This window comes from Myotis nattereri (assembly GCF_964212035.1).
Source record: "Myotis nattereri genome assembly, chromosome: 3".
Taxonomy (NCBI): domain Eukaryota; kingdom Metazoa; phylum Chordata; class Mammalia; order Chiroptera; family Vespertilionidae; genus Myotis; species Myotis nattereri.
In genome coordinates this window covers 59,143,305-59,159,106 of record NC_138077.1, presented here as the reverse complement: position 1 = coordinate 59,159,106, position 15,802 = coordinate 59,143,305, and the positions used below count along the sequence as shown (strand labels likewise).

General features: G+C 39.8%; 1 protein-coding gene across 3 annotated transcripts in view; it reads right to left on the bottom strand.

The window, feature by feature from the left end:
- The window catches only part of POLQ (DNA polymerase theta), a gene marked incomplete at its 5' end in the record, with an annotated part of 114,114 nt that overhangs the window by 25,586 nt on the left and 72,726 nt on the right, over positions 1 to 15,802 (bottom strand). For all 3 annotated transcript variants that reach the window (XM_081086877.1, XM_081086878.1, XM_081086879.1), the window contains 4 exons: positions 2,822 to 2,933; positions 7,846 to 8,030; positions 12,543 to 12,664; positions 13,367 to 13,493. In XM_081086877.1, the coding sequence (XP_080943003.1) occupies positions 2,822 to 2,933; positions 7,846 to 8,030; positions 12,543 to 12,664; positions 13,367 to 13,493 (546 nt within the window). The remainder of the gene's footprint in view (positions 1 to 2,821; positions 2,934 to 7,845; positions 8,031 to 12,542; positions 12,665 to 13,366; positions 13,494 to 15,802) is intronic.

Sequence of the window (15,802 nt, the reverse complement as noted above, 5' to 3'; positions counted from 1 at the left end):
CACACTGGGGATCGAGCCCGCAAATCGGGGCATGTGCCCCGACTGGGAATCAAACCATGACCCCTGGTTCATAGGTCAATGTTCAACCACTGAGCAACACCAGTTGGGCTATCAGTATTTATCTTTTATGACTCGGTGTTGTTACCATCTAAGACATTTTTGCCTATCTCAATGTCACAAAGCTTTTCTCCCTTGTTTCTTCTGGAAGATTTATAGTTTTATAGTTTTAGCCTTTACTTTTAGGACTATGCTCCATATCAAGTTAATTTTTTAATATAATGTGAAAAAAAGTTAAAGTTCACTTTTTTCCCCATACTGGTATCTAGTTGTCCTAGATACCAGTGGTTGACAGGACTATTTTTCTTCCAATGAATTACCATGGTAATTTAGTTGAAAATCAACTTGCCACATACGTAACAGGTCTATTTCTGGGCTCTTTATTGTGACACATTGTTCTCTACGTCTACTCTTATGCCTACCTTAATTATTGTAGTTTTATAATAAATTTCAAAATCACTCAACATTGTACTTCTCCAAAAAATGTTATTCCAGTCCCTTTGAATTTCCATATAAATTTAGAGTCAGCTTATCTAATTCTGTACAAGAGTCTAATAAAATTTTCATTGGCATTGCACTGAATTGTCATCATAACAATATTTTGTCTTCTAATAAACTCACATGGTAAACCTCCCATTTATTTAAGTATTTTTCAGTTTCTCTCAGGATTGCTTTGAAGTTTTCAATAAAATATTGAAATTATTAAATTTAGCCTAAGTATTTCATGTGTTCTGATGTTATTATAAACTAGTGACCCGGTACACAGATATGTGAACACTGAAAGGAAATTAATTAGAAGGAATATGTTAATATCGCTATTCACCCTTTCTCTATAATAGAAATGTCAACCAAATTCATGATCAACAATGACAGATCGAAACACACGCATGCGATTGGTGCCAGCAAGAGCTTTATATGTATCGCACATGCGTGAGTCAACTTAGCCTTTTATATAGAATAAACTTGCTTAATTAGACCTGCTTTCTGATTTAGCTAAACTTTTTCCAGCCCAGTGAAGCACCCCAACTTCTCTTTCAGATAATTGTCAGCGACACAGCAGTAAATATCAACACAAAACAGATTATTATTGTAGATCACACAGGGAGAACAAAGGGTAAAATATTTAACTGCAGCAGTGTTTGACTATATTCTGCACAGTGAGAAAACCTGAAGTCATTTTTAAGTTCCACCATTTCTTACTTCTTTTCAGTCGGCTCAGGTTTCTAAACTTTCTAAATCTCCGTTGTCTTACTAATGAAAAGAAAATAGGATTCTACCAAGTCTACTATCTACCTATTCCAGGACTTCTGTGAGGATCAAATGAGATGAGGCACAGGGAAACACTTCACGGACATTTGGTTAAAATGTAAAATGTTTGCACCTGGCTATAAAGGAAGTCTAGTTCTTGGGCTGAAGAAACTCCAAGGAGGCTATTTGCTAGGGAAAGGAAGCTGAGCGTTGCTACAAGACACGATTACCCGGGCGTCCACAGTGACCATTTCAAGCTGGGCTGGGCTATGAGCCGCATTTTGCGCCCTGGGCTCTTGGCAGCATTGGCTGTGATTTGGTAGGGTGTCACTCCGGGGAGGTGGCGGGGCCTGTGTCCCACTTGTGGGAAGCCGAGTGTTGGTTTGTCAGCGCCAGGTCTGTGGTGCTGGCCAGTGTGTGTCATGGCAGCTCCTGCATTGAGCATCTGACCCCTGGTGGTCAGTGTGCATCAGAGCTATTGGTCGGACAGACACTTAGCCATATATATATATAGTTTTATTTTTTATTATTTATTTATTTATTTAAAATATATTTTATTGATTTTTTACAGAGAGGAAGGGAGAGAGATAGAGAGTTAGAAACATCGATGAGAGAGAAACATCGATCAGCTGCCTCCTGCACATCTCCTACTGGGGATATGCCCGCAACCCAGGTAAATGCCCTTGACCAGAATCGAACCTGGGACCTTTCAGTCCACAGGCCGACGCTCTATCCACTGAGCCAAATCGGTTTCGGCTATTTTTCATTTATATAGTAATTGTTTATTACTAGTAGAAATATAACTGATTTTTAGAACTTGACTTTGTATGGTGGGAGCTTGCTAAATTTAGATATTTCTTTTAGTAGTTATTTTTGTAAAATTCATATGATTTTTGATGTACAAGATCATGTCATGTGTAAATAAAGATTTCTTTTGGAGGACTGGGGACAAAGTTGATTATAAAAAAAGCATAAAAGAACTTTCTGGGGTGATGGTTCTATATCTTGGTTGTGGTATAGATTACATGACTGTGTGCATTTGTCAAAATTCATAGAACTATACACCTAAAAAGGGTGAATTTTATTCTGTCTACATTATACCTCAATAAACTGCCAAAAGAAAATTTAAAATAGTGATACTCAAGTTGCTCTATAACAACAATTGTTCTCTCACAGGTTGTGGTACATTTACCAATGGCTTACTGTTTCATGTTAAAGCCATCTAAACCTAAAGCACAGGGTAAGTCCAAGATTGTATGAGATATTCACAATCACACGGTAGCATATACATTTGCTGCATTCCGCTATTCCATTTCCATCCCTACTTTTATGAAAAAAAGCACATCTTAGTAAATAATTATAATAAGGTTAAAGTTATTTCATTAACATGTCTGATGAAAACCTCCAATTAATATGTTAATAAAAATTCTGTAATGCAAAATTTTAAAATGAATATAATATGGAAAGACAGTTGAAAAGAATAGCACCTAGAAGGTAACACTCGAGGCTTCTTTACCGGTGTATCTGGATTTGAAGGAGTCAATGTAGCAAGCAGCATCGTTTTCTTTAATGCCCATCTGCTCTCCCAAAGACTTAGCTCCCATTCCATAAATGATTCCATAGCAAATCTGAAAGGAGGGCAGCACACTCAGTAAGTAAATGAAAGGTCATAACTACATAAAATGCAAATATAAAAAGTTGATTAAGATTGAAATTTGATAAGCATTTTATTTCATAGTGAGTCAGAGAAATGATTAGATCTGTTTTGGTGGGTTAGATTCATAAAAGCTAAACATCTTTTCTGCCTTTTAGCAGTACTGATTTTATGGAGACGGAAAGAAACAAAGGGTGGGATTGAACATGAATGTTGTGTGTTTTAAGAAGGTAATCCTAGTGACTTATTTATTTTTATTGATGAGAGAGAGAGAGAGAGAGAGAGAGATTAGTTGCCTCCTGCATGATTCCCAATTGGGGATTGAACCTGCAACCTGAGCGTGTGCCCTGATCGGGAATAGAACCCGCCACCTTCTGGTGTACAAGATGATGCTCCAACCAACTGTGTCACATTGGCCAGGGCTAATCCTATGATTTAAAAGGGAAGATTTAGCTGAAACCGGTTTGGCTCAGTGGATAGAGCGTCAGCTTGCGGACTGAAAGGTCCCAGGTTCGATTCCGGTCAAGGGCATGTACCTGGGTTGTGGGCACATCCCCAGTGGGAGATGTGCAGGAGGCAGCTGATCGATGTTTCTCTCTCATCGATGTTTCTCACTCTCTATCTCTCTCCCTTCCTCTCTGTAAAAAATCAATAAAATATATTTAAAAAAATAAAAAAATAAAAATAAATAAAAGGGAAGATTTATTTCTGATTCTTTGTCATTTATCCAGTCTTCAGAGCAGTTTTCTACTCCTCATAACTCCTCAAAACCTCATTAACTTCTGCTTAAAGAAGTGCCTAGGAGTAGGAAAGAAAAGCGTACAAACACTCCTATCCCCACCTTTAGATAGCACTAAAAGAGCCTGCTAATAGGAAGACTTATTGGAAATAAGTATCCTTTTCACCTCACAGCCACCTGAAACCCCACAACTGCAGAATTCATTTGAGTTAAACAAAAAGTAATGAAATTTTAGGCATAATGAAGGAAAATGATCTAACTAAGTAATAAATAAACTGATTTAATAAGTATTGCATGGGTCCAAATCCTAGTTCCAGCATTTACAAGATATATTATCTTGCACAAGCTATAGAAACCTTTAGCATCTTGATTTCTTCATTCATAAGATGAAGACAGTAGTAATACCTATATCATGGGATTATTAGGATTAAATCAGTTATATGTTTAGAAAACTGCATGCCATAAAGCAAGTTCTATATACATGTTAAGTAAACATGTATATAGAACTTGCTTTAAAAGGTAACTTACAAAAATTTTAAAAGGTAGCTTGCAAAAAATGAGTATTAGAATGCCAGCCTGGCCAGTGTGGTTCAGTGTCTAAACGTCAACATATGAAGCAGGTCACAGTTTGATTGCAGTCAGGGCACATGCCAGGGTTGCAGGGCTAGTCCCCAGCAGGGGGTGTGCAAGAGGCAGCCAATCAATGATTTTCTCTCATCATTGATGTTTTTATCTCTCTCCCCTTCTTCCTTCCTCTCTTTGAAAACAATGAATACATATTAGTAAAAAAAGACTTCCAAAATACTTTTAATGTGATAAGACAGCTAATAGTATTTTGCTTTTTCCTTTTTTTGAATACATTGAGACAATTTTTTTCCTTTTTTGTTTTCCTTTTTGATCTTTCTATATTTTATTTTGTTGTGATGCTGATTTTTTCCCCCTTTTTTAAACTCAGATATTACTTAGTGTTAAGATTTCAGAGATCTAACAAAACAAAACAAAACCTCAAGAATTAGATGGTTCAGTGCATAGTAATTTAGGAAAATTGGTATAGCATAAACACTATTAAATCATGCAAGAACTTATTAAACAGAGGCCACTATCATTAGGGGAAAATGTTTAGGTTACAAAGTCAGAATGTTTAAATTCTGGCATTTTGAACTTATCCTGGCTCTACCATTTATAGCTATAAGACCTTAAGCAAATTACTAACTTTCTGTGTCTCAGTTTCCTCCTATATAAAATGAAGATAAAAATAATACCTATTTCACGGGTTTATTTTGAGGATTAAATATTAGCATAGTACCTATTATACCTGGGGTTTGATTCTTGCTAAATGCAGGACCCCAAAGAAGATTAAATAGAGAAGACAAAGCTGGCTTTCTAAGTCATGGGAGAAACAGTGTTGGTGCTAAACCAGTGGTTCTCAACCTTGGCTGCACATTAGAATCACCTGGGAATATTTTTAAAATCCTGATTTCTGAGCCTCATCCTCCAGAAATTCTGTTTGTTACTAATGTTGTGGCCCCACTCCATAACAAAGAAACAGAATTTCCAGAGGACGAGGCCCAGAAATCAGGATTTTAAAAAGATTCCCAGGTGATTTTAATGTGCAGCCAAGGTTGAGAACAGACAATTGTGAGAGGAAGTGCTTCATGCCCAATGAGCCAGTCAAGAATTACAGCTGTGAGTATCCTAGTAAATGTAAAACTAGTAAAGCAGGATCTTAGAGGTGGGAGTGGCATGCCTTTACCTCAGCCATCAACCCTATTTTCTTGAAAATGGTATCAGATTTCCCACAGGTCATATGGTAAGGAAGCATTGGTGTTAACCCAGGCCAGGAAAGGGTGTAAATGTGGCCTTTGATGGTCTTTGTGCCTGACATCATTCAGGAGTAGAAACTATGTGGGCCCACTTGAAAGGTCCAAGGGAGGATGAAGTTCACAGTGGATTAGCTAACCAATGGCCTCAAAAAACTAAAAAGCTATCAGTTATCTATACTAAGAAAAGCCTAAGTGGTGTCTCTCCCTTGCATCATCACAAGATGGCCACACCAACATCGTCACAAGATGGCTGCCACAAGATGACTAGCAGGGGAGGGCAGTTGTGAGCGATCAGGCCAACAGGGGAGAACAGCTGGGGGCAATCAGGCCAGCAGGGGAGGGCAGATGGGAGCAATCTGGCTGGCAGGGGAGGGCAGTTGGGGGCGACTGGGTCTGCAGAGGAGGGCAGTTGGGGATGACTGGGCCAGCAGGGGAGGGCAGTTGGGGGTGATCAGGCTGGCAGGGGAGGGCAGTTGGGGGCAATTGGGCAGCAGGGGGAGGCAGTTGGGGGTGATTGGGTCGGCAGGGGTGCGGTTAGGGGGTGATCAGGCTGGCAGGCAGAAGCAGTTAGGGGCAATCAGGCAGGCAGGCAGGCTAGCGGTTGGGAGCCAGCAGTCCTGGAATATGAGAGGGATGTCCGACTGTGGGATCGGGCCTAAATTGGCAGTCGGACATCCCCCGAGGGGTCCCAGATTGGAGAGGGTGCAGACTAGGCTGAGGGACACCGGGCCTCTAGTTAATTATAATTCACAGTACAGCAATATTTATTTTTTAAAAAACATTTAGAGAGCATCCTATCTAATAAAAGAGTAATATGCAAATTAACCATCACTCCCTCACTCTATCACAAAGATGGTGGCAGCCACGGAGCTGGAGCGAACAGGAGGCTGGGGTTGCCCCAGCGATGGAGAAAGCCAAGTTTCCTGCCTGCCCTGCCGGGCCCTGAGCTCCGCTCACGGCTACAAAATTTCAATTATAGAAGATAAATAAATACCAGATCCTTCTTCCAGCCAGACCAAGGCTACAAAGTTTCAATTATAGAAGTTAAATAAATCCCAGATATTTGCTTCCAGCCCATGGGCGTGGCCAGCCTGAAAACGGCCCTCAGCCCCTCACCCAGATTGGCCAGGCACCCCAGCAGGACCCCCCACCCCTGAAGGGGCTGTGGCCAACCTGCAAACAGCCATTAGCCAGGCACCCCAGCGGGACCCCCACCCTGATCTGGGATACCCTTCAGGGCAAACCAGCCGGCCTCCACCCATGCAGTAGGCCTCTATCCTATATAATAAAAGGGTAATATGCAAATTGACCCTAACAGCAGAATGACTGGGAATGACTGGTCACTATGACACACACTGACCATCAGGGGGCAGACGCCCAATGCAGGAGATGACTCCTGATGGTCAGTGTACTCCCACAGGGGGAGCTCTGCTCAGCCACAAGCCAGGCTGATGGCTGCCAGCACAGCGGTGGTGGCGGGAGGCTCTCCTGCCTCCTCAGCAGTGCTAAGGATGTCCGACTGCAGCTTAGGCCTGCCCCCACTGACAAGTGGACATCCCCCGAGGGCTCCCGGGCTGCCAGAGGGATGCCTGACTGTCAGCTTAGGCCCGATTCCCCATGGAGCGGGCCTAAGCCAGCAGGTGAACATCCCCCGAGGGATCCCAGACTGCAAGAGGGCACAGGCTGGGCTGAGGGACCCCCTCTCCCGAGTGCACAAATTTTTTATTCACTGGGCCTCTAGTCTTTTTATAAAAAGCACCCTGGCTCAATGATATGTGAAAATAGATGAAAATATGGATGCTTGCAGACTACAAAGAGATTTTTTAAATACATACACACATACACAACAACAACAACAACAACCACCACTAATGCAAATGGCTATTCTTTTTTTTAAAAATATATTTTATTGATTTTTTACAGAGAGGAAGGGAGAGGGATAGAGAGTCGGAAACATCGATGGGAGAGAAACATCAATCAGCTGCCTCCTGCACACCTCCTACTGGGGACGTGCCCGCAACCAAGGTACATGCCCCTGACTGGAATCAAACCCGGGACCCTTCAGTCCACAGGCCAACGCTCTATCCACTGAGCCAAATCGGTCAGGGCACAAACGGCTATTCTGACACTAAATTGCCTCAATGTAAGTCTGATTCTTTTTATTGACTCTACGAAGGCAAGTACAATGAATACCATGAGAGAGGCTCAGATAAATGTAGTTTGAAAGATGCAAAGAAGAAATCAGTCTTCAACTGCAAATGATGGAGATATTTTTTTGAATCATTAAAATTCACACTGATGTTAAGCATATTCACTAAGATTACCTGCTTTGCTTGCTGCCTCAGATCTTCGCCTACAGACTCTGGCTCAGTCATCTTCCATTCTGCTGCAATACTCCTGAAAACATCAGCTCCAGTGTTTAATACTTGAATGAGACGATTATCATGGGATAAATGAGCCAAGACCCTCAGTTCAAGTTGAGAGTAATCAGCAGCTAATATTACACCACCTGAAGTAGAAATAATTTTAGAAAAGCTGAAACAAAGGCAAATCCACGTTTTATATAATTGAGAAGGTGGACAGAAATTTAGTTTTAACATAGAACCATGAGATCATGTATCCAAAAATTAAAAACTTGCTCTTAATATGATGCAATTCAGTTCTGTAACTTAGATCATTTTTTTCATTTAGCTTTCAAGTATACATAACATGCATAAAGCTACCCCTGACCTCTGCTCCTTAACCACTTTGGCAGTGCTTCCCTCAGCGTTCCCACAGCACCTGACGCATAATCTAAAATGGTTCTTTCATGCCTCACCCGCTAGCACTGACCTTTGGGGATAAGAGACTTAATTTTCCTTTGCATTCTATAGAAAACTTTGCACAATTCCTGGCACATAATAGACTCTTAAACGGTTGTTGAATAAATGAGTGAATGAATGAACGAATGAACGAACAAACTGGTTTCCAATGTGTGCACATTTTAAGTAGGCTGGAGAGAAATGTGTGCTCCACTTGGATAATAAAAAAAAACATTCAGCCCTGGCCGGTGTTTCTCAGTGGTTATCAGACCTCACACTGAAGGGTCTCGGGTTCATTCCCAGTCAAGGGCATGTACTGGGTTGTGGGTTTTGCTTCCTGTTCCCAGTCGGGGCCCATGCAGGAGGCAACCAGTCTATGTATCTCTCTCACATTGATGTTTCTCTCTCTCCTTCTCTCTCCCCCAACCTCCTTCCACTCTCTCTGGGAAGCAATGGAAAAAATGTCCCCAGGGGAGGATTAAAAACAAAATAAAACAAAAACAAAGACATGCAATTGAAAAAAATCAAGTGGTTGATATGTGAAGAAAAGGTTTTTTAAATTATTCAGATAATTTACCTATGGATTAGAAATGAGTGAATTAGATATGCATGGCAAAACCAAAAAAAATAAAAACATAAAAGCAGGTTTGAAGAAAAAGTAGGAAAAATATTTGACTAATATTAAAAAGAACTCATTGCCATATAAAAAAGGTGCTATAGCCAAAACCGGTTTGGCTCAGTGGATAGAGCGTCAGTCTGCGGACTGAAGGGTCCCAGGTTCGATTCCGGTCAAGGGCATGTACCTTGGTTGCGGGCATATCCCCAGTGGGAGATGTGCAGGAGGCAGCTGATCGATGTTTCTCTCTCATCGATGTTTCTGACTATCTCTCTCCCTTCCTCTCTGTAAAAAATCAATAAAATATATTTAAAAAAAAAAGGTGCTATAAATGAAGAACAGGACAAAACATAAGCAAGCAGTTCATAAAAATAAGAATAAAAGAAACTTAAACATGTTAAAGAAAGCTCAACTTCATTCACAATAACAGAAATGCATATTTGTCTACAGCAAAAAACAATTTTCCTCTATGTATATTGCAAAAGTCTAGAAGTTGGAGAGCACACTGTGGTAAGGCTGAGAAAAAAAAATATTCATGGATTGTTATTAGGAAGTAAATGGCAACTTACTTCCATTATATTATAAGATGGCAATTTGACAATACCTATCAAAACTAAACAGGTTTTGCCCTAGCCGGTTTTGCTCAGTGGATAGAGCCATAAACATGAGAAACCTGGACAACATATGTGAAATAACTATGTTCGGGGGTTGGACAGCAGGCAAGTCAGACTACAGTCCCTGAGAGGGGGGAAGAAGGGAGGGGGTGAGTTATGCAACTGTCTCAGGTTCCCAGAATGCATTGCAGGGAAGGAGAGAGGAAGCAGAGCACGATGGTCTCTCTGAGCTGAGGAAGCAGAGACTGCTTAAAGCAAAAACAACTACGTAGCAGAACTGATAATAGTCATAATGATCAAATCAATTACAAGAAAAGGGAAATAAAAAAATTCCTTACATTCTGGATGATGTGGTGTAAAATTATTTAAAGATAGTTTGTGATGTGAGGCATATTATAAACTCTAAAATATCTAGGACATGTAATTGATAAACTTAGAGAAAATAAAACAGAATAAAAATAGTCATTGAGTGGCAGAAATTTCCAGACTGAATTCATATATATTTAAATTAATTAAAAATTTTAAAACAGAAGCAGTATAAAATAGTTGCATTAAACAATTTTATTATTTAGGTAAGAATAAATTGATGGATGAACAGATAAATAAAATGAAGTTTACACATACAATGGAATATTATTCAGCCTTAAAAAGAAGGGAAATTCTAACACTTGCTACAACATGGATGAACCTTGAAGACATCATGTGGAGTGAAATAAGCCAGGTACACAAGAACAAATACAGTATGACTCTACTTACATGAGGTACTAGAGTAGTCAAATTCATAGAGAGAGAAAGTAGAATTGTGGTTACCAAGGGCTGGGAAGTAGAAGAGGGAGAGTTAGTGTTTAATGGGCACAGAATTCCATTTGGGGATGATGAAAAAGTTCTAGAGATGGGTGTGGTAATGATTGCACAAGGCAAACCTACGTAATGCCACAGAACTGAATACTACTTAAAAATGGTTACAATAGTAAAACGGTGTTAGTTCATATTTAAAAAGCAAAGTGAAATTTGCCAAGCAGGTAATGCTATCATAGAATTGAATTCACTCTTAGAATATATGTTTCTGACAGAATCCAAATAAATCCATATAGTTAACTGCACTGACCCAGACCTGCCAACTTGCAAAACATAAAAGGGCAAATGTATATACCAACAGTAGGGATTACCTGGGAGTTAGATCATGACTTCCAAATGTTTTAATGACAAAAGGTTTATGGACAGAAGTTCTCCCACTGCAGACACAGCCGATTCTCACTGCCAACTGGCATGGAGGTCAACTCCTCCCAGTGATCCTACAACAATCAAGGCATAACTACAACAAGACTGTGCACAAAGCCCACAAGGGGGTGCACCAAGAGTGTCCACCTCAGGTAACGGGGGAGGCTGAGCCACTGGGCCCTACAGGACACCTAGAACACAAAACCACTCTACCAACACAGGGAAGCATAAAAAATGTGGAGACAAAGAAACAGGTCACAAATGACAGAAATGGAGGAAAGCAAATGACTGGATATAGAGTTCAAAGCCACGTTTATAAGGTTTTTCAAGAATTTTATGGAAACCGCCGATTAATTTAGTGAGACCCTCAAGAAATCTAGTGAGACCCTCGAGGATATGAAAAAGGACCAACTAGAAATTAAGCATACACTGACTGAAATGAAGAATAATATACAGAGATCCAACAGCAGACAAGAGGATCCCAAGAATCAAGTCAAAGATTTGAAATACAAAGAAACAAAAAATACCCAACCGAAAAAGAAAAAAGATTCCAAAAATATGAAGATAGTGTAAGGAGCCTCTGGGACAACTTCAAGTGTACCAATATCTGAATTATAGGGATACCAGAAGAAGAGAGAGGGCAAGATATTGAAAACCTATTTGAAGAAATAATGACAGAAAACTTCCCCTACCTGGTGAAAGAAATAGACTTACAAGTCCAGGAAGCACAGAGAACCCCAAACAAAAGGAACCCAAAGAGGACCACACCAAGACACATCATAATTAAAATGTCAAGAGCAAAAGACAAAGAGAGAATCTTAAAAGCAGCAAGAGAAAGAAAGTCAGTTACCTACAAGGGAGTACCCATACAACTGTCAGCTGATTTCTCAACAGAAACCATGCAGGCCAGAAGAGAGTGGCAAGAAATATTCAAAGTGATGAATACCAAGAACCTACAACCAAGATTACTTTACCCAGCAAAGCTATCATTCAGAATAGAAGGTCAGATAAAGAGCTTCACAGATAAGAAAAAGCTAAAGGAGTTCATCACCACCAAACCAGCATTATATGAAAGGCTGAAAGGTATTCTTTAAGAAGAGGAAGAAGAAAAAGGAACTCTTACCATTTGCCACAGCATGGATGGAACTGGAGAGCGGATAAATACCACATGATCTCACTCATTTGTGGAATATAATGAACAACATAAACTGATGAACAAGGACTGATCCAGAGACGGAGAGGCACTGATTGGACTGTCGGGCCTTGGAAGGAAGGTAGGGGAGGGTGGGGGTAAGGGGGAAAGATCAACCAAAGGACTTATATGCAAACATATAGGCCTAACCAATGGACACAGACAACGGGGGGGGGGGGGGGGGGGAGGGTGTGCCTTAAAGGTCAAGGGAGGAGAGAGACTGAGGAAAATGAGGGTTGATTACCAGTGACAAATGCTGTACAGAAGTCAAAGAGGATGAGGACTAAAATATCCATGGGATTTTCCAAAAAGGGTTACAATGACCTTGGAAAATATGGTTTCAGCAGGCTGCTGCCAATGACCATACACCACACAAGTTTCCCACAGAGCAGGTCATGAGGACAATGATAACTGATTGTTACACACCTGGCAACACAAAGGGGAAAAGCAGGCTATGCAGAGGAAAGATGGAAGTATGAATGCATCCTTCTGAGTCTTAGTCATAATGCAGGCTTTATCAGTGTTCTGAAAAATATCCCTACAGTAATGAGAAGCTCAAAAACTGTCAGCATCCTACCTGGGAAAGGCACAAAGGCGTGCCGCATGCTGACCGAAAACGGCATCCCTCTGTCTGAGCTTCTCTCCTCCGTCTGTGCCTGGTGCACGGAGTTCAGACCACAGCCCTTCTTAGTTCCTCTTCTGTCAAGCAAACAACATCATCAGCTGAACATGAAGTAGACTCAAATATGTGAAAAAGGCCTGATTTTTCAGTAAAGTTAATGTTTCCATCTAAGAAATTTAAAAACCTTACTATTTGAAACTTACTTTAAAGCTTAACAAAGATTATAGACTTTTTTTTTGCAAACATTCAATTAAGTAGGAAGTAAAACATTTCTGTAAAAGCCTTTCCCACAAACTACTTCTGAGATAATCCATTGGCATTTAGCTCACCTCAGCAAATCTCTTTGACCAGACCTAACATATATTGTCTATGCTTTTTCTTCCCTTTGTGTGTAAGTGAGGAGGGCAAGAGGGGATATTCCTGACTTTGCTAAACTCTTCCTTTTAGTATTTGACTTAAATAAGCATATCCTGGCACGGATTTTCAGCATTTCACCATCAACTAGCTTCTTCTTTTTCTTTTTTCTTTTTTTATAGCAAAAGTGGAAATTTATTGAAGAACAAGTACAGACTCCCACGTGGGGAGGGGGCAAGAGTCCCCTCAACTAGCTTCTTTATAGACAGACTCAGGGTTTGGAATGGATAGTGTCTAGAATAGAAATGTATATAGCTAAAACAGAAATTTCAACTATTTTCATTATTTTGTCCACTAGGCTATTTTCAAGCCATTCATACTCACAAAAATATATTAACACAAAAACAAAAAAACATAATGTCTACCTGCTCATGGGAAGTAAGCCTTTGCCTAGGGCTTGGGAAGGTGGGCTTTCTCCTACCAGTGTTGGCATTTGGATCTCAAAATCTCTTGGCACATTCTGAATATTTGGTTCTGTAAATGTTATTCGTCCTAAAATCAAATAGAATAAAGACATAAAATTGGGGGGGGGGGGTCTAACATTTATCTTAATTGTAATTGCATTTCTGAATTAGCTTAAAAATGTGCGCTCTATTATTGCTAAAATAAAATAAATTTATATTTAAATAAAATATTTTTCATTATGTTTATGTGCCTAACAATGATAAAATAAGTACAAGATAAATTCCAACGTAAGTGAACATATGAATCAGCTATAATACAATGTTGTACATTAACCTAGCTCTCTAGAAAACAAGCCTATGATAAGAAGTAATTTGATAAATTGAACTATTCCTATGCTAAAATGAGTATCAGATGTCAGCTCTATAAAATGTTAGCAGTTACACTAATGAGTGAAGACTAATCAAATGGATCCTAGGCTAAAGGACTGTCGGCACCTTTAAAAGCCAGGAATGCTCAAGATACAGGGAAGAGGATTTGGAGCTAAAAAGCAACCTGAGTGTTGAAGAGGGACAACTGGGCCGTAGGAGTTAGCTTATGCAGGAGACAGAGTAGCAGGGAGAGGTAGAACATCCCTTTCTAGACCTCACCTGGCTGATTTTCCTCCCCATCATCACTCATCAAAAGGATCAATGCTAACATGGACATAGCTGAAGACTACAATCATGTAGTTAATGAGTTTTCTTAAAAAAGCAGAAAGCAATTTGTTTAAATGTTTATAGGCTTTATTTTCCCCCAAATATTTTACATTTTATTTGTTTACTTCTTGGTTGAATTTCTCTAGAACACATGAGCATTGTTCAAAAGAAGTTTCCCTGGCTGGTGTTGTTCAGTTGGTTGGAGCATCATCCTGTACACAGAAAGGTCGAGGGTTTGATTCCACTCAGGGCACATACCCAGGTTTGTGGGTCCACCACTGGTTAGGGTGCATATGGGAGGCAACCAATGTCTCTCTTTCTCTCTCTCCCTCTCCCTCTCTCTCTAAAAATCAGTAACACAGCCTCAGATGAGGATTTATTTATTTATTTTTATTTTTTTTAAATATATTTTATTGATTTTTTACAGAGAAGAGGGGAGAGGGATAGAGTTAGAAACATCGATGAGAAACATCGATCAGCTGCCTCTTGCACGCCCCCTACTGGGGATGTGCCTGCAACCAAGGTACATGCCCTTGACCGGAATCGAACCTGGGACTCTTGAGTCCGCAGGCCGATGCTCTATCCACTGAGTCAAACCGGTTAGGGCAGGATTTTTTGGGTTTTTTTAAACAGAGTCTTAAAAAAAAGTTTGGGTAACTGATTTTGTTTTTTGCAGTTTTTATAATACATGTGTAGTGATGTGTTTTATTATACACCATTGTAATAGACTCTCTACTAGCTACTATATGTAATTTTATCTTCTTTTAATAAGTCAGACATTGTAAGTACCTAGAATATTGTTTTCCTGAATAAACCCATGATATTATGCCTCTGTTATTTAGCTTTTAGCAAAAACTAGTCCACAATTAATGGTAGATATTAATATAATTATTATCATTAAATGGCCTATTCAGTGTTACAAAGCTAACAAATAGCAGATGAAGAATCCATCTTTGAGCCCTAGCTGGTGTGGCTCAGCAGACAGAGCATCGGACTGTGGAACGAAGGGTCCCAGGTTCGATTCTGGTCAAGGGCACATGCCTGGGTTGTTGGCTCGGTCCCCAGTTGGGGATGTGTAGGGGGCAGCCAATCGGTGATTTTCTCTCATCATTGATGTTTCTATCTCTCTCTCCCTCTCTGAAATCAATAAAAATATATTTTTTTTAAAGAAAGAATCCATCTTTGTGCCTCAGGACACTGTCTTCTTTTCTGTAATTCTACTTATTGTCAGGTTTAGTGTTTGAATTAATGAGGTAACACTGGCAGATAAACAAGATGATAAAAATGACAAAATATGAATGTAGCATTATGGAGATGAAGTCTAATAATGAAATGGCTTTTCTATACTTAAGGAAACTTCTATTTCTAAAATATTCTTTAAATGTACATACATGGAATGGATTACTTTCTGCTTTATAAGCAACAAATAAGTGTGCAACAGCTTTGAAATTCTAGGTTGATTTTGTTTTTTTTACCAACAAGGATTTATTTTACATATGTTTACACCAATGAAACTGAAATACTAAGAGGGCAAGGAATGGCTAGGAAGAACTAAGAGGTTAGTTAAGTAGAGAAGAAGGAAAAGAGAAGTTGAGAACAAGGAATAAGCAAGCAGAGAAAAAAGCAGCTCCTCATGGTGCTTCCATCCTTACTAACAGCAACAGCTGGTGATGAGCCACACACTAAATGCCATGCACTGTT